Here is a 19,831-nt window from a genome sequence, read left to right as displayed (position 1 = left end):
ACTTTATCCCTTCACCCGTCTCCTCCCCTCTTTCCCCAGGGATTGACATTCTGGCTGTGCGATGTCTGATTTACAGTCAAGATTTTTCTGCTGCACAGCCCCAACAAAGGCTCCAGCCAGCTTGTCTGGTCTTCCACAGAGTAGGCACCCCCCTGTATCAACAAACTATATGACCAGTCCTTATATACAAATGAAAATTTGCAGCCAGAGTACCTTGTCCTCTAATAGTAATATATTAAAAAAGAACCAGTGAATCTGGCTTTCCATTTATTTTTGGTCTTTGAACATCTGCGAGCACGTCAGACTCGGCTCTGCTTATCTGCATGCAGGTCCACCAAAAGCAGCTGTATATACCCAGGCATACACAAGGACAGAATTAATAATCCCCAAAAGACAACACATACAGGCAAGATAAAGTTAATCAACGTTTTAAACAGATGAAAGTAGATAAAGGGGCCCGGTTCTTTTTATGAAAGACACCACCATCCAACTGCTGCCGCTCACATAACCTTGAATTAGCAGACACAGAAATTTGTCACCAAAGTTTCCTTCTGCACAAAATCTGCTACACATGCAAAATAGTCCTGGCGTGATGTTATCCATGCAGTTACTTCTCATCAAGTTTCTAAAGAAAGCAAGAGTCAAAGAGCCTTAACGGGCATTAGCATAGTTATCCGTGTTAATAATCTGAATTACCTAATACGAAACAATGAAATGAGCTTCAGTCATGGCCCTCCCCATTTTCTACATTGGTTAAGGACATGGAGAAAGATGCCAACAGTTTAAGAGAAGGCTTTGGGTGGGGGCGGAAGCAGCTTTCTGAGAAAAAACACAAACTATGCTAGAAAACGAAGCTTTAGAACTCCACAAAATGCACAGTGCAATTAAAACACAGTTTCGCTAATGGCTTCTGGGCTGCATTTTAGCCTGCGAACAAGCTGGCCAAACTCTCCATACTGCAGATAAAATGGAATCTCAGCTAACATTTGACCAATGCCTTCCTTTATTTTTCCATTTTTAAAATCAAAGCATCTAGCTCTTCAGATTCATGAGGACAAATAATACTTCCCAGTGCAACTTAACCCAAAACAAAACTCTCTTCCAAAAACAATGAGCAGGTATTTATTTTCCTACTCATTGTTTATTGCTACAGAACTTTAAAAGCTATTGCTGAAGCTTTCCGTTGTCTTGGCTTTTCATTAAAGGGTATGGAGAATATCACCAGAATCATTGTGAAATCAACACTTTCTTTTAGACATGATATCCGTCTAAAAACAGATGCTTCTTCCAAAAACAACTAGTTTGAACTTTATTGTGTTTGTTTCTTCATGCAGGTGTCAGAGCTTCCACAAAGACACTCATAGCTATATATCTTCAAACATTACAATACTACTCTTAACCTTACTGTCTATTTTGGATTGCTATCAAATCCAACTTGCAGCATACAAAATAGCATAGAATAATTCATTTTGAATGTTAATCATTAAGCAGTGAAGTCATAACATTCTGATTAAGACACCAACCATTTACTATTCATACCGAGTTCTGCAAGAGCTACGGTTAAGCAACATCTCGAATGTGCTCCAAAACTCGTATTTCAGTTGTCTAAAGGCACCACGTCGTGGCTAATTATTTAAATACCCTGGCTGAAGTGCCTGATTGCGTTTACCACAAATAGCCTAGTATTGCCTCTCCAGTTCTTGCACCACCACACTCTGCAGACAAAGCTCAGCAGTTCGGCGCTGCTCAGCACTGCTCTTTTCTTCCTCAAAATGTATTTATTCCACCTAGACTTAAAGGCAGGGAGTATTTCACGTAAGGTTAAAAGCAGAGCAGTTTTATAGCACAAATAAGGCAGCAGTGTTTCTACAGCCATTTCCCTCACTACGTGTGCACCACAGACCCAATCCTCACTGCTGTGCGTAGCTGGGAAGTAAGTTCTTGTGAAGGAAAGGGGAAATATAAAGCCCTCAGCCACACACACTCTGTACACAAAAAGCAGCCTCAAGAGCTGACTTTCATGCCCAGAGAAAGGATTACAATCCACTTAAAATAAAGATTAATTTGCAGCTGCCTGCTGATAACTCTAGGAACCTGTCTCCAAGTCAGCAGCCCATCTGCCATATTCAACATTTCCTTTGAGAAGAACCAGAAAAGCAGAACTGTGATTATGTTTGTTGTAGAACAGCAAAACAGGCTGGTCCAGGACTGGCAAAATTAACTCAACTTCCAGGATATTTCATTTATGCATATTCTATGGACATCTAATAAAAATGTGAATGTCCTTCAGTGGGGATATTAATTTGCATCTCCTCCCCCTAACTGGTTGCCTATTCTCTCAAAACTTACAGGTTGTTAATATTTTGGAGATCTCTACTATTTTTGCCAGTTGTGGCTGAAACTCATAAGGGCTTGAAAAGTTATTTGAAGGACAGAGGAGAGGTGTATATATACACAACTTCACCAGGGTGAAAAAATGTTGCACAGAAGGGAGGACAGAAATACAGAAACATCCTGCTGGTGGATGAAAAGCTGGACATGAGCCGGCAATGTGCGCTCGCAGCCCAGAAAGCCAACCCCATCCTGGGCTGCATCCCCAGCAGCGTGGCCAGCGGGGCGAGGGAGGGGATTCTGCCCCTCTGCCCCGCTCTGGGCAGACCCCCCCTGCAGCCCTGCGCCCAGCTCTGGGCCCTCAGCACAAGGACACGGAGCTGTTGGAGCGGGGCCAGGGGAGGCCACAGAAATGATCCGAGGGCTGGAGCCCCTCTGCTGCGGGGCCAGGCTGGGGGAGCTGGGGGTGCTCAGCCTGGAGAGGAGGGGGCTGCGGGGAGGCCTGAGTGCGGCCTGGCAGGGCTGAGAGGGGCTGCAGGAAGGGGGGGGGCAAGCTTGTTAGCAAGGCCTGTTGTGACAGGACAAGGAGTAATGGATTTAAACTAAAGAAGAATAGATTTAGACTGGATATAAGGAAGAAATGTTTTACAGTGAGGGTGGTGAGGCACTGGCACAGGTTGCCCAGAGAGGCGGTGGAGGCCCCATCCCTGGGAACATCCCAGGCCAGGCTGGACGGGGCTCTGAGCACCCTGCTCTGGTTAAAGCTGTCCCTGGCACTGCAGGGGGTTGGGCTGGGGGACCTCTGAAGGTCCCTTCCAGCCCACAGCATTCTGTGATTCTATGATCTTATAACAAGAACTAGATCCACAAAAGACAATCACGGGCTTAAACTTGCACTGCAAGTCAACAGTTTAATTTCCTAAAGATCTCTGTGGATCTGCCCCATAAATTTCAGGCATAAACAATACAATCCCACAACCACCACTTAGTTCAGGGGATGCCACAGAACCGTACCTGTCTGCTACATCCATATCCCCTTCGATCTTGTTGAGTCCTCTCATGATGTTATCGAACTGCTCGCCCTGGTAATGCAGCACTTTTGCTGTGTCCTCCAGTCGTTTCTGCGATCCAGTCAGTAAGCCGGTCAGTTCTTTTCCCTTTGTTGACTGCAAAGCTGCTGCTTCTGCTCCTGTGCCTTGGCTCGACAGCAACTGCTCCCTCCAGAAGTGCTCAAGGATGTTGAATACCACATTTCTGTTGGGTTGCAGAGAACTGAACCAGTGCTTGGTATTCTTCTCCAAGATGGTAAGGGAGCTGAAGATTAAATTTGAAGATTCCTTCTTGATCTCACTGATACTAGAAAGATGGAAGTTGACCAAAAGCTCCCCAGTCTTGTCAGCTGTAAATTTGATCGCAACAGGAGTCAGCAAGAGTCTGCCAGAGACCCATTGTTTGCTGGTGTCCAAATAGTAAGAACAAGGCCAGCTGTGGATACGTATGTCGTCGTTCATCAGCTCAACGTTCAGATCCTCTTCTACAAGAGCAACGCTCTCAAAGCCAGGAGGAGAAACTAGAATAAAAAGAGAGGGGGAAAAAAAAGCAAGAATCCTTAGCAACATATAAAAGCTGATGTTAAAACACACGCATAAATAATTAATCCCATTCACAGCTGGCTTCCGGTACTTTCACTGTAACCTTTCAGGTGCGCACCCAAGACAGATTTGGAAATAGCTGCGGGTGGGTTACAAGATTTGGTAACCGTTTCTAACTATCCGACTATTTCTCACCCTTTCTGAACAGGACTGTCAATATTATTGCCCACTCCATAACAGCACTGCCTCCCCTTTTCATAATGTTCTCATCATGTTTCAGCACATGCTTTACAACAGCACAAATTTCAAATGACTGTTGCATTAACGCCCTGGATATTTAATACCTGCTGTGCTCTAAGTGGTTTGGGTGGGCAGGGAAGGTGCTTTAGAACTAGGTTAGTCTATACGTTCCCATGCATACGTTCATATTTTTGAGTGGAGGGGAACCTACGAAAAACAGAATAATGAAAAACTTTTAATAACTTTCAATAACCCTTTTTACTGAAAAGCGATCTGGTTTGGATGGAAAAGTTTGCCATTCCCCACCCATCATCAGAAGCAACTTCCCATAGACCAACAGGTACTGAAGAAAATTCAGAATGTATCAAAACGCAAGCTCTAAAACAATCACAATAACTGGTTGTTCCCCTTCCAGTCTGAGCTATCAACATCCAGGTATGTTAGAAAAACCCCTAGAATATAGCCAACATATTCAACAGTGCAGCTGAAACCAAAACCACCACTGAGCAGAACTCATAAGCGTTAAAGAGCAGAAACACCGAGCCAGAAATGGATAAATATTCTTCAGAAATCGTCACTAACTCAGGCCATCACTCTTGGTCTCAGGAGAGACTTGCAAAAATACCTACCTTACAAAACTCAAGTGGATACTAGAACTTCTGGTAGAACACCACAGCCAATCCACCCCCCCCACCCCACCCCCCGTAGTATTTCTTCTGTGAAATATTCGTTGTTGCTCAGCTACTATCAAAGATGTTTGGAAACAGGAGTTTGGGAAGAACTGAAGACCACTTCAAAGTCAGGTTGGGTGGGGCTCGGAGCAACCTGATCTGGTTAAAGCTGTCCCTGCTCACTGCAGGGCTAGATGACCTCTAAAGGTCCCTTCCAACCCAAAGCATTCTATGATTCTGTGATTCACTTAGCAGCGCTGCTGTGAAAACCCTGACTGACCCAAGTGGAAGTTAAGATGAAAAAGGTGCCGTAGTGGTATTGGAAGAGGTGCTGCTGGCCCGGCACGCAGAGCAGCTCCGCACATGCGATAGCGGAGCAAGCGGCAGCAAAACCAGCAGAGGCTTAGAAGGGCCAGCAGAATGACTCCGTTCACTCGGCATGAAGGGACACAACGTTCAGGGCAATGGTGATTTCATTGCACCTCTGTGACAGGCCATGTTCTCCTGGGAGCCCGTGATGCTCTTTGATGACATGATATTAATCCTATGAGACTTGCTCACCGGTAGCTGGAATCCCAGCAAGGAAACACGGAGCTGTCATATGCCTCAGGCCTGGCTTGCTGATATCAAGACAACCTCAAATTTGGAACGGTAAATTAAATGAAACATATCTGGAGTGGCATCACTCCACACTTCCAAAGAGGTTTCTTATACCCAAGGATCAGATTGTTTCCTGTAACACCTCCTTCATAACGCTACAATTTTCAGCGTGTACACCGAAGGCCAATTACGTTCCACAACTAAGTTCTTTGTGAACACCCGTTATGTAATGGTGATTTCATTACTCACATATTCATTATCTTCTCAAAGCCTTTGATGTATCACAGCACAATTTACAGATTAGTACCATAACATTATCTCAAGGTCTTCAGCTACTTCTATGGCGTAATAAATGAAAAGCGCTCCACCACGAAATCCCCAGTTAGGTCGACACTGACACTAATTACACCTTTTTACTTCGGTAAGATCCGTTCCCTTAAGGAAATGTCTAGGAATCCTAATGCAAATAAAAAAGCTAATAGTCCTTTTTCAGTTAGCACTGGTGAGAATTCCAGTAGCACACCCAGAAGATCTCCAAGTGCCTTCAGACTGCTGCATCATTAATACCGCTTAAACAGAGCTCTCTAACTCTACGTTGAGTTCCAATGACTTCTTTTATTAAATATATTCAAAACTTCAGTATTACCGAGATAAGCACTACTCATGGTATGTCATATTCCACAAAAATCTATACGTTGATTTTCATGCCTTATTTCCACGGCATTATGAGTTTTACTGATGCAAATGGGGAAAAACATAAGCCACAATTTCACAAAGCAGCTGGAGTTTAAAGTGAAAATTCTCAATCTGTTTAGTCCTAAAAAACCTGCAATCCAGTGAGAAGTCATCTCTCTGCAGTTTACTATGGGCCAAAGGCGTGTGTGCGGGGGGGGAAGCCCGCAGAAACCTGATTTAAATGAGTAACTATAGCCCACAAAACGACGACAAGTTCTAGGAAGTACGATTTCTAACAGCTTTATCAATTATTTGCTACATAAATTCGTAATTTGGAGAAAGAACTAAAAGCTCTGGCCTCACTTCCTCTGTCTAGAAAAGGAAGTCAATTCCTCTAATGCAGAGAGGTTTCATCAAACAGATCTGATGAAGAGAACTTTTTCTGTTTCCCCCAGACTGACTGGGCTTTGTGAGTAGCCAATGATTCTAATTTCCATTTAAAAGTTTTTTCTTCTGTATGACAGAAAGAAAATAAAGTTATTCACAAAGAAACAGAACAAAAATACTTTTTAACCATCAGTCAAATGTGACTGCAAAGAAACAAACATCAGCAGTGGGATTCCCGAGCAGGCTTTTACAGGATACTTTAAGTGGAAAATGTTTCTAATATGGATACACAATGATGTGCTAATATATATTTTCTGCTACCATAACTGACGACTATGTCAGTTTAAACAACAGCATAACCTACATTAATGTTGGAATCAATGACAGTTGAAACTAAATCATGTTATAGCTTTATTAATCAGGATTTACAAATTACAAATCCAGATTAGGTTTAACTGTTTGAAACTGCCTGGACTTGAAGTAAATACGATAGTAAACAGACAGTAAACAAAAATAAGCATCTTTTATTACACTCTCAAACTCCTCGTAGCCACATATCACAAAGGCAAATGAAATTTACTGAAAAAGCTCCCATCAGACCCAGGGAAAAAAAAAAAAAAAAAGAAATCCATCAGCAGCCTCCCTGTCTACCAAAACAGCGCGTCAAATTCAGGAATTCAAGAGATCTCAGCTCATACAAAATAGCTGACACAGCCTTCCCCCACCCTGTGCAAGTCTTTGCTACTTTTACCAGTTTCTGAAAATCTCATCTACTTCAGCACACTGCTCACAACAAGCTGTTGCCCTCAGATGTTCTTTTATAAATAATATATATAAATAATGATGAAACCAAGACACCGAAAGATTATCCGCCTTGCAGAAGATCACAAGGGAAACCTGGAACCAAACACAGGTTTCTCAATGCTCAGTGCTGGGACAGGCACCGCAGAACATAACGTCATCTGAAAAACAACTCCTAGACCTTGCTAACAGCAACAGCCACCTTCAACCAGGCACAGCCGTACCAGGGAGGCAAGGAGAAATTGGAAGCAAGCAAATGACTCAAACTTTTGTAAAATCTCAGCCTAGAGCCCATTTTCACACGCTAAGAGTTCCACAAACTCTCTCCAACTCCCACTAACTCCCCATCACAACAGCATTTGCTCTCAAGCCTGCTCTCTACCATTAAAGTTGTGAAAATATTAATGGCTGATGCAGTCTCACAACTGTGTCATAAAAAAAGATCGTCCTAAACCATATCCCAAGCTCCTTACCTCTATCTGTAGACGCAGAATTCTCAGGCAGCCTTTGGGGGACTGCCGCCTTTACAGAACTGTCCATCCGTAGGAAGATTTTTTTTTTTTTTCCTGAGTATTTCTTGCTCTTCAAAGTCCAAAAGAGCAGGTAAAAAAACCCTGAAGCTAAAGCAAAAATCCTACTGCGCCCGTTACCACAAGATAAAAAATACAGAGAATAGAGAATGTATATTTAACCCTGGATCTAAGAGTAAAACAAGTCCTCCCAGTCCAGGAGAAGAAATGAAGCAGTCACTTGACCTGTGTGTATATACATGTACATGCCTTGGGTCATATGACTTTTGACTCACCTGAGAGCTTAAAGGCTTTGCCTGATAGTCAGCTCCTTTCTGTGCCTGAGGCCAGAATTTCCAAGCTAAAACCTATTCGGTAATTAACTCCATTCATTGCTCCAGCACATTCTTCCCCAATATAATGATGCTTTGATTAGCATCAGATCTGCACAACTTCTTCCCCCTCCCCCCCCGCCTTCTCTCTCTCTCTGAGAAGAAATTTAAACCTTGCAGAAATAAAGATGTACCTAAGGATACCCAAGAGTGATTTTATTCACCAATGAAAAGTCATCAATGGTACGGAACATAGCTACTAACATTCAACAGCATACTATAATTTAGCGCAAGACTTCAAGGACTCAGAAAACACATGAGAAATTTTACCAATGTTAAACAAACAAAAGAAGAAACGGTCACCACTATTTGAAGTTAGCTGGAAAAAGGCATTAAATACGTACTTCACCTACAACATTCATGCATTGTGTCATACAACACTGGGCATTAACGTGTGATTATGCTTTTTGAGTGGCTAAAACCCATCGTTATCCTACTACTTTTGTAACTCTGTTCTCCTCAAGTCAATATTAAAGAAACTTCTTGGTCTCATCTACTGGCAGCACTTTGCCTTTTATAAAACAGAACCTTGCCTCTACTACTACCTCTACTAACTGAAAGGAGGGTGTAGTGAGGTGGGTGTTGGTCTCTTCTCCCAAGTAGTTAGCGATAGGACGAGAGGAAATGGGCTCAAGCTGCGCCAGGGGAGGTTCAGGTTGGAAATTAGGAAAAATTTCTTCACAGAAAGGGTGGTCAAGCATTGGAACAGGCTGCCCAGAGAGGTGGTGGAGTCCCCATCCCTGGAAGTGTTCAAAAAACGGGCAGAGGTGGCACTTTGGGCCATGGTTCAGTCTAGTCTACCGTTGATTGGTTTAGCGTGGACTTGGTAGTGTAGGTGAATGGTTGGACTGGATGATCTTAAAGGTCTTTTCCAACCTAAACGAGTCTATGATTCTCTCTTATTACCTTGTACAGCACCTACATGGAGGACGCCTCATCATACTTGAGCTGTACAATGAAAAGCAACGTTCAATGTACTGACCTCATCTCTGATGTAAACAGCGAGCTCACCACTAACGAGCAAATAGCTCAGCTACCGTCCTTCAAAATGAAAAGACTTCCACCCCCCCCCACCATATTTGCTAAACTTTTGATAATCACATTTCAGAAATGCTGAGCTAGAGGCCTTCTGCCACTTACACAGCTGGTTTACTGCAAGGAACTAGTACCTGAAATTCAGGTTCTCTCTCCTCTCCTCCTCCCACGACTTTGTTTTGACCCCACCACTTGAAGTTCAGCATTTTGTTACTCCCATTCTATTCCTCCTAAACCATGGGTAGAAGTTTCCTTGTATAAGAAGACATGGAATATTCATGGTTTTGTAAAACATGCTGAAAAAAGCCTTACGTGCAATAAAACGTACCATTCCAGTATTCCCACCCAGGAAAAGAAAAACAAAACCAAACCAAAAAACCACCAAAAACCCCACAAAAAAAAAAAAAAAAAACACCAACAAACAGATGTAAGTCCTTTAGAATACCATGCAAAGGACTAGGCTGGCAGAAAAAAAAAAAAAAACAAACAAATGGCTTTAAATTACTTGTAAATACAATCAAGAATAGGCTTACAATAGGTTCATAAACTTGAGAGGCTTACAGTCCTTAAACCATTTCCCTGTAAGCAGTGGAAGAGGAAGAGACCCCTAAATGATTTCACAATAAATTCCTTCATATTTTTTAAAGAAACCTATGTTTGCCGACACATTTATCTACAGACCAGATGACACATGTAGTCTCTCCCAGTCTGGGCTCCCCAACATCAACACATTATCCACATCCTGTAAAGCACCTCTTTTTTTAGCAAACAGTTTGTCTTTTTGACACGTCTGCCCCCCGAACCGAGCGCAGCATCATACACAGCTACACACAGCAGCACAGAGCAAGAACTAGGATTAGCAGCAAAAAGAGATGGATTATATTTCCGGCAGCATCACCACAACATTGTATAAATTCTTTAGCTAACACGTAAGTCGGTGGCTGCTTCTATAAAAAGAAGGTGACTCACCTTCTCTTGTGAAGTGCTTTGAGATCATTCAATTAAATGTAAGCATTACTAATTACCTCAGGAGCGAGGAGATGCTACGTACACCAGGAGACGGTGCTGTCAGCTCACGAGCAGAACACCATCCCTTTGCGATGTGTCTGCCTCAGAGCCTCCGAAACTTAGTCACAGATTCTCCTCATCTGCCCTTGCTAATTATGCGCAGAACACTTCTGCGCACCTTTCTAACATGTTGCTGTTTGCTTACTTTTTGTCCTCCTCCAAGTTTCCATAGGGTCATTATCTTTGGTGGCTTATTCCCAAAGATACCATCTGGCAAATGAGGAATTTAACCCTCCTATGAGCCAAACAACCCCCATAACAAAAATGTTTATAAGGCCTATCAAGTGACCCTCCCCTCTCTTAACTAAAGGCCTAAGTCACAGTTCCACCAGGTTTCTACCTCTGTGATTCTCCAAATGATGCTACAAGACACGAAGTAATTAGGGGTGACCCTCCAAGAGGTGCAGCAGGCAAAGACACACAGTACCTCTCTGTGCTACTACTTCTCTACACAGAGAAATTCAGCTCCCCACGTCTCAAAAGATCAACAGATCCCCACTAAAGAACAGCTCTAGACTGAGAAGTTTCTCCACATCAACATGTTCCCATCCTTCTATGGAAAAAACGTTTTGATCCCACTCCATTTCTCATACAAAGCAGCTTTATAGCAGACCAAAGTCCCACCAACCTCTCCCAAACACATTTAAGTATGGGACTGCCTCCATTCCCATCCTATAACCCACGCCAGCCCCTTACAGCATCCAGGCCAAACCTCATCATAGAATCATAGAATCATTTAGGCTGGAAAAGACCTTTAAGATCATCCAGTCCAACCATTCACCTAACACTACCAAGGCCACCACTAAAAACAATTAAGGGGAGAGTCATAATTTCATGTTTCCTGGCTTGGGGGCTGGATTATTTTTTCATGAAAGTAAAACTAGAATAGAGTCACTAAGGTTGGAAAGGACCTCTAAGATCCTCAGTCCAACCATCAACCCAACACCCCCATGCCCACTAAACCATGGCCCAAAGTGCCACCTCTGCCCGTATTTTGAACCCCTCCAGGAATGGGAACTCCCCCACCTCTCTGGGCAGCCTGTTCCAGTGCTTGACCACTCTTTCAGTAAAGAAATTTTTCTTAATATCCAATCTAAACCTCCCCTGGCACAACGTGAGGCCATTTCAGCCTTCCTTTCAATCTTGACCCTGTCTCAACCTCTCCAACCCAAAACACAGACACATCTACACTTCCCAAACCTTGCTCCCCTGCCCTCCCAGGGTGCCCTGCCCCACCTCAGGGCTGAACCCTCTTCTGTCCCCCTGCTTTCCTCCCACAACTCACTCCCTTCTCCTTCCGCAGTGCCATCCCCCAAACTCATTATCTATTTCCTTCCCCCAAGCTAGAACTCCCCCTCTCCCGAAAAACATTTTCATCCCTTTCTCTTCCTTTTTCCCAGTACAAAGACAGTCTTCCTCCTCCTCACTCCAAATACAATGCAGTCACTTGCTAAAACAGATCTTTCCCCAGTTCCTGTCCTTTTCTCAATACCAGAACAGACCCCATTCTTTCCCTAGTCCTACTAGGGAAAGCCATAGGTCAGTCACCTGAAATCCTCTTCTCTCCTTCACTGCTAGGCCAGGAGGTTCCACTGCAATCCTCACTTCTCCCTCTGCCGCAGCTCTAGGGCAAACTGATCTCCAGAGCTCTCTGATTCTCTCCTCCCTCGTATCTAGTGATAGGACACGTGGGAATTGTTCAAAGCTGTGTCAGGGGAGGTTTAGGCTGGACATTAGGAAGCATTTCTTTGCAGAGAGGGTGGTCAAACACTGGGTCAGGCTTCCTAGAGAGGTGGTTGATGCCTCAAGCCTGTCAGTGTTTAAAAGGCATCTGGACAACGCCCTGAATAACATGCTTTAAATTGGTCAGCCCTGAATTGGTCAGGCAGGGGGACTAGATGATCGCTACAGGTCCCTTCCAAGTGAAATAAGCCTATTCTGTTCAAACCCCCACACTTTCCCCGAGGCCAGCCCCACCTTCATGTCTTCCTTCCCCTACCTATAAGTCATACATCCAAATCCCCGTCCCCACAGCCCCCACACACACTCTAAGCCAAACCCCCACCCTCATCCCTCCCCCTAGGCCAACCCCCAACCTCTCCATCCTCATCCTCCTCTCAAGTTTAGGCCGAACCACCCTTCCTACACCCCTACCCAGAAACTACCAGCCTCCACCTTTCCCCCGAACCCCGGCAGACCCCCCACCAGTCTCCCCCTCTCCCCCAGCCCCGGCCCGGCCCGGCCCTACACCCACCTCCCTCAGCGCAGCCCGCCGGCCACCCCCACACCGCCGCTCTGCGCCTGCGCCCGCCGCCCGCTGCTATTGGCTGAGCGGCCGCGCCGCTGCGTCCCCTTTCACCCGCCCCCCCCCGGGCCCCGCCTGCCCAGCGCTGAGGTTCCGGGAGCGGCCGCGGGAGCCTGTCCCCTCCGCCGCCGCCGCTCGCCCTGGGGTCCTGCCCCGCGGCCGGGCGGGGGTGAGTATCCGTCCCTCGCTGTCCTTTCCGCTCCCGCGGGCCGTGGACGCGCGGATGGACCGAGAACCCAACGCGGGGACGGCGTGTGCGACGGCCTGTGGAGTCCGGGTCCCCCCCTGGAGCTCTGTCAGGGGGGAGCCGCCTCATGGCGGCCCCTTCACCCCCCACCCCGACCGCTCCGGTCTCCCCTTCGCCCCCGGTGTCTTCCCTCTCCTGAAGCCCGTCCCTGCAGGGTATGTGGCCTCACTTACCCGCGGGCCTCCTCCCTCTGTGCCCAGTTTACCCCTCGCCTCCCCAGACACCTCCCTTTTATTCGCTATGATTTACCTTTTTTTTTTTTTTTTTTTTTAAAACCTATAACTGCTGCCTGGCCCGTAGAGAAAGGTCTGGGGAGGGTGGGGGGCTGCCAGAGCTTTTATCTTCTCCAGACAAAGGGGTGAGCCCCAGTACAGTCGCTGGACTGCAGCAGTTTCCCAGCGCCCCAAATATTTCGGGAGTTTCCTTCCCTCCACCCCTGCAATTAATTAATTTAGCAGGGATATCCCAATGAAATTACTGTTTCTGTTGTTTTAGGAAGGAACCAGCCTTTGCTGGTCATCCCCAGAGAGCGTGGTCGCCCTGGCAAGAAGGTGATGAGGGAAAAGCAACATCTTCACCATCCGCAGGGTGACTGTTGTCAGCTGTCCCACCAGCATTAACCTTCATAAACTATGGAAGATCCTAATTAGCCCAACGTGGTGGGATGCTCCTGCACGACTTCTTGGTTTACCTCCGGCCGTTTATATTTTCCTGTGAGTTTTCATGGATTTAGAGACTCGAGTCACATTTTAAAGCCCTTTTTTTTTGCCGTAGAATCACGGGATAGCATCTGGTCAACGCTGTCTTGGCTAAGCCAGGAAGGGTATCCAGCCTGCATGGACAGGGCAACATTCGCCTGTTCCACTGCCTTTTTTCGTGACTACAGCAGTTCATCTCAGGGTGCATTCTGCCTCCCCGGAGGACACGTTGACTTTATTGAAAAAGCAGAATCATTCACTTACTCGGACTTTTTCCGGGATTATTTGATTCCCAACCATCCCTGTATTTTCTCAGCTAAATTCACTGAAGACTGGGGCAGCAGGAGAAATTGGGTTACTTGGGATGGAAAGCCTAACTTTGATCATCTGCTCCAGAAGTTTGGTAAGTCGTGGCATTTTTAATACCTACTTAAAAAGTTTGTGCTAAATGACACAGCTCTTTTTTGATCTTGGGGATGGAACCGCTAGATGAAACCAAGCGATTCTCCAGACTTTTTGCTAAGTTAATACGTTCATTTTCTATGCTTGCTCACGCTTTATGTTTCGCAGATTCCAGTCTGGAATTTATCCCCATAATGAAATAAAATAAAAAATGGTGTGCCATTTATACCAAGTTATATACCTGCTTAACTTTAACCAGGGGAGCAGCCTGACACTTCCCCTAGGGAGGGGGAAATTATTCTGTAGTTACTGTGAAATCTCTCTTCAGGCTGTAAAATATTAGTGTATTTAATAGGAATCAATACCCCACTCCTAATGTAGTTTAAGAGGAAAATTCAGGTCACATGAAATAAATAACTTCTGGTATGAATCGTGATTGCCTAGAATGATGGTGTTGGGTGTGAGAGCCGGACTAGGGGTTGTTGCTTTACATGTTCATGCTGTACGTAGCATGATAGGGCCCAGATATTAGAGGCTGCTGCAGTGGGTAAGGTTAAGGGAGTTCAGTTTCAGCATCGGTTATTCTGTCCTCATGTGGGCTCAAAGAGTTTCTGTTTCAGGAGAGGCTGTAGTACCTGTTGCCAACTGTGATGTCAAGGAGTACAATTCGAACCCGAAGGAGCAGCTCCCCTTCAAGGAGTATATAAAGTACTGGAAAGACTACATTAAAAATGACTACCGTTCATCCCGAGGATGCCTTTATCTAAAGGACTGGCACCTGAGCAGGTAAGAGAGCGCTGTGGAAAGCCCCGCACGCTGCGTACAGCAAAGAGCTGCCCCAGAGCCTTAGTGCTCATCTTCTAATGCCTGAGCGTTGAAATGCCGGCAGTGCCGTTTGTTAGCACCTGCCCACCAAAATATCAGTCTGGCACTGCACTGTTCTTGCGGTACTTCACACGACAAGATCCTAAAACAGGTCATCGTTTCCTGAAGAGGCGGAATGTTCTTGAGCGCTTTCCTTTTCATCTATGTTTTAAACGACTGTACATTATCCCTGTGGAAACCACGTGGCTGTAATATTTGGCTTTTGTTTGACTGCTACAGTGCAAACCTTCCTTCCTAAAAAGAAGGGGGATATGTCTGATTGTGTTTAATTCAGTGAGCATGTGTGAGTTACAATCCTTTATTATTCATTTTCTTTTCTGTTAACCTTCCCAGTCGTTAAAGTTCTCTTCACCCTGTTCTGGCTTTCCTTCTCCTCCAGCCTGCTGCTTGCGAGGTGAATGTGTTGTCCATGCCCCGTGTCTGTGTAGGACTTTTATGTCTTTTCACTCAAACCTCTTCTTCCTTAAACGTATCCTGCTCTTAATCCAACTTTCTTGTGATCACCTCTTGTTTTCATTTTTGAGTGTGCCGGTGACTTGCAATAGAGGAAGTTTGTCACTCTCTGCCTCCCTGTTTGTCTGCTTTCCCAGACACCGGTGCTGTGGCTGGCTACAGAATGTCTGCACATGCAGCCTAGGAGGGGAAAGGGACAGCGTATCCTGTGGGAGGAGGCCACACACTTGTCAAAATCCCACATCCTGGCTTCCCTCCTAACCCTCACACCCCCAAACTGTCACCCAGTTGGACAACCAGTCTTGCAGGCGTCTCCTCTCAAGAGAATGTGTTTATTAGGAGCTGTCTTTGCCATAATTAGGAGTCTCCCAAATAGCAGTTAACCTTCACAGCTTTCCTGGGAGACAGAACAGCGCTATTGCGTGCATTTTGCGTGCAACTCCGAGTTGTCAATGATATAAAGGGGACTGCAGCGAAGTATCAGTGGCCTGCTGGAGACCTGATTGGTCTCTGTATCTGGGTTTTGGGAACTGAAGTAGAAAGAGCAATGCTGCGTTTTTCTGAGACCGATTTCCAACACGTTATGTTTTTAAGAGCTTTCCCCGAGCAAGATGTTTATACAACCCCTGTGTATTTCTCATCCGACTGGCTGAATGAATACTGGGATGCTATAGCTGTGGATGATTACCGGTTTGTCTACATGGGACCTAAAGGTTCATGGTAAGGCAGTGTGGTTTCTGTCGTTCTTACATACTCCTTTTTAAGATTTAGTATTACAGGGGATTGTCACATTGTACTTCAGGATAGCGTCGTGCTGCAGAGGCCATACAGCGTCGTGTTGTGCCTGAACCCAGCCAGTCTTGTTTCTCAAGCAGCTCATTTGGTTCTGGATGTGAGCTGTCCTCACGCAGTCAGCTAAAGTGCTTTTGTGCTTCAAAAAACCCTGAACTGCACGCACAAAATCTGCAAAAGTTGTCAGCTGGCTTATATAAGGTTTTAGAACAGAAACTCCCCAGGATCATTGGCCGCTTGGGATTTGCAGAGTCGACAGTAGCCTTGGAGGGGCGCTGATGAGTTGGTCAAATATTTTGCAGGTGAAAAATTAAGTCCAGCATTGGTGAGAATGTTGCATTTACAGTATTCTCATCAGTTCACATCACAGAATCTCCTGCCATCTGTGGGACAGATTCAAAACTACCTGATAGAGAAGCACAGAGGCTATAAAACACTGCAAAACTGTGTAGATATAGTGGCCTTTTAATACTTAAAGCAGTCAAAATTAAATGAAGAGGATGACACTTTGGGATCAGGTTTGCATAGTGAAGGTTGATTTCTGCATGTATGTCCAATTCTCAAGAGATTTTAATTCATCTAACAGCTTTTAGGCGTTGTCTTTTTACTTAAACCTCTGATTTACCCCACAGGACTCCGTTCCATGCTGATGTCTTCCGTTCCTATAGCTGGTCAGCCAATATATGCGGGAGAAAGAAATGGCTGTTGTACCCTGCGGGACAGGAGGACTACCTGAAAGACCGCCATGGCAACTTGCCCTTCGACGTGACTGCACCTAACCTTCAGGACAGGAGTATTTACCCTCGCTACAACCAAAGTCAACCCCCTGTTGAAATTGTGCAGGAAGCAGGGGAGATAGTCTTCATCCCCAGTGGATGGCATCATCAAGTTTACAATCTGGTAAGAAAACTGATACCAACCTTTTCAGAACAGAGAGAGATAATCAGGCAGCAGGCTTGAATCAGATGAAACTCTTCTTGCCACAGCGTCTTGTGGATGCCAAAAGTCTAACTGGGCTGCAAAAAAGTTTAGAGAGATTCACGGAGGAAAGGTCTATCAGTGGCCACTCAAGATGATGGCTAAAAGCAAGCCTAAATGCATAAGCTCCTTGGGTCATTGACCACTAGAAGCTGGAAGAGTGTACAGTTGAAGGGCCACAAAAATGATCCGAGGGCTGGAGCCCCTCTGCTGCAGGGCCAGGCCGGGGGAGCTGGGGGTGCTCAGCCTGGAGAGGAGGGGGCTGTGGGGAGGCCTGAGTGCGGCCTTCCAGTACTTAAAGGGGCCTATAGGAAGGGTGGGGAGAATCTTTTTAACAAGGCCTGCTGTGACAGGACAAGGAGTAATGGTTTTAAACTAAAGAAGAATAGATTTAGACTGGATATAAGGAAGAAATGTTTTACGCTGAGGGTGGTGAGGCACTGGCACAGGTTGCCCAGAGAGGCGGTGGAGGCCCCATCCCTGGCACCATCCCAGGCCAGGCTGGACGGGGCTCTGAGCACCCTGCTCTGGTTAAAGCTGTCCCTGTCACAGCAGGGGGTTGGGCTGGGTGGGCTCTAAAGGTCCCTTCCAACCCAAAGCATTCTGTGATTCTATGATTGATTCTGTGAAGAAGCTCTCTGAACGCTCTTTTCGTATGCTTTTCCTCATTAGGTGCTACCTAGTCACTGAGAAATAGGATGCTAGGTGAGGCGGACTTATGGTGAGGCTGTTAATCTTGGTTTCTAACTGTAAATTGTAATTTAATAATGGAAAACGCTAACAAATTGGTCTTTGTGATTACAAACCAAAATTAACAACCTTCCTCCTTTCTCCCCAGCACCTTCTCCCACCTCTGCGCCCTTAAAAGGTATGCTCAGACAGAGGAACTAGAGACGTTTGCCAGGTTACAGAGTGAAACAAGATTTGATTGTTCAGGGACGTTAGCAAGAAGACGGCCTTTCAGCACAGTGGTGGTATTGGTGCCAAGGAAGCATTTCCCTTGCTGAGGAACATGATTTTACATTTTGCAGCATCGGTGCTGTTACAGCTGTTTTCTCTCACTTCGCAATGTAGTTCCTAGTAACCATTTAAATTATTCCTTCAGGAGGATACCATTTCCATTAACCACAACTGGGTGAACGGCTGCAATGTGGCCATAATGTGGTGCTTCCTGCAGGATGAATTAGCAGCTGTCCAGCGGGAAATCAGTGAATGGAAGGACCCTATGGATGATTGGCACCTACAATGCCAGGTATAACAACATGATGCTGGCTGCCTGACTTGCTATTATTATATTATTGACGGGACAAGAAATAATGGATTTAAACTAAAGAAGGATAGATTTAGACTGGACATAAGGAAGAAATCTTTTACAGTGAGGGTGGTGAGGCGCTGGCACAGGTTGCCCAGAGAGGCAGTGGAGGCCCCATCCCTGGCACCATCCCAGGCCAGGCTGGACGGGGCTCTGAGCACCCTGCTCTGGTTAAAGCTGTCCCTGGCACTGCAGGGGCTGGGCTGGGTGGGCTCTAAAGGTCCCTTCCCACCCAAAGCATTCTGTGATTCTATTAGAGGATCATATATTTCCAGGGTGCATTGCACCACCTTACGAGTTCTAAGACACACAAGTCCTTAACCTCATACCTGGAGTACGTTTCATATGGAAGTAGGAACTGGTGACAGCTTCATTTTGCAAGAAATCAAATGCTACTTTAGTAAGATAGGGAAAGGCTTGTGCCAGTGCGTATTTGCTGTGTCAAGGAGGTTAGGATGTTGTCTGCGAAACTAATGCTTCAACTGCTCAACTATCAAGGTTAGTATTAGCATTGAGATCCATCCTTGATGTAGTATTTACATGCCCCTTTATAAAATATAAGCGCTTTTTCATGTAAACAGAAAAACCAGTAAGACAGACCCCACACAGAACAACTGCTCTGAAGACCATTCACAACGAAACCATGAATCCGAAACAAGCAAAATTCAGGTGGCAGCAGGTTTCTGTGTCTGCCAAGTGATGCTTTCAGAACATGTAACTATGCTGAGTGGTGTTGTATCTTGTATGCTTCCAGAATCCTAAGCGTGAAACAAATGTAAAGTTTATTTCTGGAGGCTGTTACTGCTGCTAGGTTGATATCCTTCAAAACCAGTTTCAAATAACACAGCCATTTAGTGCTTAGAAGAAACAGACTCTTCCTTTTGGGGCTAGTGGCATTTCAAGTAAGATAAAGAATTTTAGTGCCATCAGGGAATTAAAAAAATATGATTAAACGTGGTTACTTGAGATTCCAGATAGTTATTAGCTTGATAAAATACGGTTTTGTAATTCTTACTGTAAATAAGAGAGAGCTGTTTCAATTTCAATGCTGTTTTTTTCTTCCCCTAGTTGATCATGAAGTCTTGCACGGGTATAGACTACAAGGAGTTCTACAACTTCCTCAAAGTTATTGCAGAGAACAGGATTTCTGTCTTGGAAAACGGCCTCGATGACGAAGCTTCGGCAAAGAACACTCCAAAAGCTGCCATTTCCACCTTGGGCATGCTCCATGCAGTGTTTGATTTAAAGAGGACTGTGAAGGTGTTAACATCATTGAGTGCTAATGAAGATTTCAAGAAACTAGACCTGACGTCACTTTCTCCACCTCCGGAGGCATTGCTCCACCACTTGAAAGCAGCAATAGATACGGCGCTACTCTAACTTCCTATTTATTCATTTATTTGTAAAATGAACCTTTTGCAAAATGGGTGTTTGTAGAAGACTGACTCCTCCCTGTTT

At 45.3% G+C, this 19,831-nt stretch overlaps 2 protein-coding genes across 2 annotated transcripts in view; one reads left to right on the top strand and one right to left on the bottom strand.

Annotated features, from left to right (window-relative positions):
• SNAP47 (synaptosome associated protein 47) overlaps positions 1–12,570 on the bottom strand; it is a 30,330-nt gene extending 17,760 nt beyond the window's left edge. The window contains exons 1-2 of the mRNA XM_075705289.1: positions 12,556–12,570; positions 3,346–3,901 (exon numbers count right to left, since the gene is read on the bottom strand). Of these exons, the coding sequence (XP_075561404.1) occupies positions 3,346–3,842 (497 nt within the window). The 5' untranslated portion in view covers positions 3,843–3,901; positions 12,556–12,570. The remainder of the gene's footprint in view (positions 1–3,345; positions 3,902–12,555) is intronic.
• A 1,119-nt stretch (positions 12,571–13,689) lies between these two features.
• On the top strand, positions 13,690–19,753 carry JMJD4 (jumonji domain containing 4). Its single transcript, XM_009479727.2, has 6 exons — positions 13,690–13,954; positions 14,574–14,739; positions 15,886–16,011; positions 16,716–16,983; positions 18,167–18,313; positions 19,442–19,753. Exons 1-6 carry the CDS (start codon positions 13,690–13,692, stop codon positions 19,751–19,753), a joined length of 1,284 nt encoding a protein of 427 aa, XP_009478002.2.
• Positions 19,754–19,831: the final 78 nt, after the last annotated feature.

The sequence above is a fragment of the Pelecanus crispus genome, chromosome 2, assembly GCF_030463565.1.
Source record: "Pelecanus crispus isolate bPelCri1 chromosome 2, bPelCri1.pri, whole genome shotgun sequence".
Classification (NCBI taxonomy): domain Eukaryota; kingdom Metazoa; phylum Chordata; class Aves; order Pelecaniformes; family Pelecanidae; genus Pelecanus; species Pelecanus crispus.
This window is presented reverse-complemented; position numbering and strand designations above follow the sequence as displayed.